Here is a 2,104-nt window from a genome sequence, read left to right on the forward strand (position 1 = left end):
TTGTACTCAGACCCATCTACCTTCCTTCCTACTCCTTCTTTGGTCACATTTGTTCCAGGAACAATGGGATTTTTCACTTCGTTAATGTTCCACATATTGAACCTGTTCAGTATGTCTTTTGCATACTTCTGTTGACATACACTAATCCCATTCTTATTCTGATGTACTTCAACCCCGAGAAAATATTTCATCTTTCCCAAGTTTGTCATTTCAAACTCATTCATCATGGAATTCTTGAATTCTTCACACAACGCTTCATTATTTCCCGTATAAATCATGTCATCAACGTATAGACTAACAATTACCACCCCTTTTTCCATCTTCTTGATGAAAAGTGTGTGGTCATACTGACTTTTAGTGAATCCGGCCTTCAAAAAATAACTTTCTATGCGATTGAATCAAGCCCGGGGTGCTTGTTTCAAACCATATAGAGCTCTTTCAGTTTGCACACCTTGTGTTCTTCCCCTTTCTTCACGAAACCTTGTGGCTGTTGTACGTAAACGGTTTCCTTCAATTCACCATTTAGAAAGGCACATTTAACATCTAACTGATAGATCACCCAACCTTTTTGTGCTGCCAATGCTAAGATACTTCTTACGGTATCCCAACAAGCCACCGGAGCATAGATTTCGTCGTAATCAACGCCTTTCTTTTGAGAATATCCCTTCACCACCAACCTAGCCTTGTGTTTATCCACTTCACCTTTCTCATTGAACTTGGTTTTATACACCCACTTTACCCTGATAGGCTTCACTCCTTCGGGAGGATCCACAAGCTCCCACGTTTCATTTTCCATTATAGATTTCATTTCAGTTTCCATGGCAGCCACCCATTGTCTTTCTTTCACAGCTTCTTCGAACACAGATGGGTCTTCGAGTGAACTGAACATGGCAAGGTCCACTTCATCTTCAAACATTCCTTCCCCACTCACGTAATCATTCATCCACCCAGGCACTTTGGTATTTCTTCTTGAAGTTTCTGCCCTTTCACCTTGAATTGTAGTGTTATTTTGATAATCAAAGGGTTGTGGAGTATTTGGTTGGGCTATATCACAACCAACTTCTTCACTCTCTTCATTTGTGTTGCCACTTGTATTATTATTTTGAGAGATAGGACTATTTTGTAAAGTATGATCAGTCCCATCACTTTGTACCTCTTCATGCACACTTTCTTCATTATCTGACCCATCACCATCAGGGACAATAAAGTCATGTTGACCAGTCACCTCAACCCCCCAATTCCAAATTTCACTTTCTTCAAAAAGAACATCCTTGCTCACTATGATTTTCTTGTCTCTTGGATCATACATACGAAAAGCTTTTGATTCTTTACTAATTCCCAAGAAAACACAATTTTTGCTCTTATTATCCAACTTGGTTCTTAATTAAGAGGGAATTTTTACATAACCAATGCACCCAAAATTTTTTAAATAATTAACATTGGGTTTTCTCCCAGACCACCTCTCTTTAGGAACAATGTTAATCAGAGAAGTAGTAGCACATCTATTTAAGATGTGGCATGCCCAACTAGTGGCCTCAGTCCAAAAATAGCTAGGCATACTCTTCTCAATTAATAAACACCTAACCATATCCATTAAGGTTCGGTTACGACGTTCCGCCACCCCATTTTGTTGGGGTGTGTATGCAGATGTGAGTTGCCATTTTATCCCATGAGACTCACAAAAATCATGAAATTGTTTCGAGGTGAATTCTCCCCCACGGTCACTCCTCAAACACTTTATCTTTTGTTCAGTTTCATTTTCAACCATTAGCTTGAATTTCTTAAAATGTTCCAAACTTTCATTTTTCTTTTCAAGAAAGTACACCCAACCTTTTCTTGAAAAATCATCTATAAGAACCATAACATACCTTTTCCCACTTGGAGAGATTGGATGAATGGGTCCACACAAATCAGTGTGAATAAGTTCAAGTCTTTGAGAGGCCCTCTATGAGCTTTTCTTTGGCATATCTTCTCTTTTCTGTTTTCCCAGGCTACATACTTCACAAACTTTGTTTGATTCGGCGATCGAGGGCATTCCGTCTACCATATGATTGAATTGCATCGTCCTCAAACTCTTGTTATTCACATGGCCCAACCTCCTGTG

The 2,104-nt window shown here is 39.1% G+C and overlaps 1 protein-coding gene across 1 annotated transcript; it reads right to left on the bottom strand.

The window, feature by feature from the left end:
- Positions 1–418: 418 nt before the first annotated feature.
- On the bottom strand, positions 419–1,309 carry LOC143562373 (uncharacterized). The gene has a single exon (XM_077050195.1). It carries the CDS (start codon positions 1,307–1,309, stop codon positions 419–421), a length of 891 nt encoding a protein of 296 aa, XP_076906310.1.
- Between the last annotated feature and the right edge of the window lie 795 nt (positions 1,310–2,104).

Source organism: Bidens hawaiensis, unplaced genomic scaffold, assembly GCF_021521415.1.
Source record: "Bidens hawaiensis isolate Kalapana, Puna unplaced genomic scaffold, B.hawaiensis_p1.1 tig00020944_1, whole genome shotgun sequence".
In the NCBI taxonomy this organism is placed as follows: Eukaryota; Viridiplantae; Streptophyta; class Magnoliopsida; order Asterales; family Asteraceae; genus Bidens; species Bidens hawaiensis.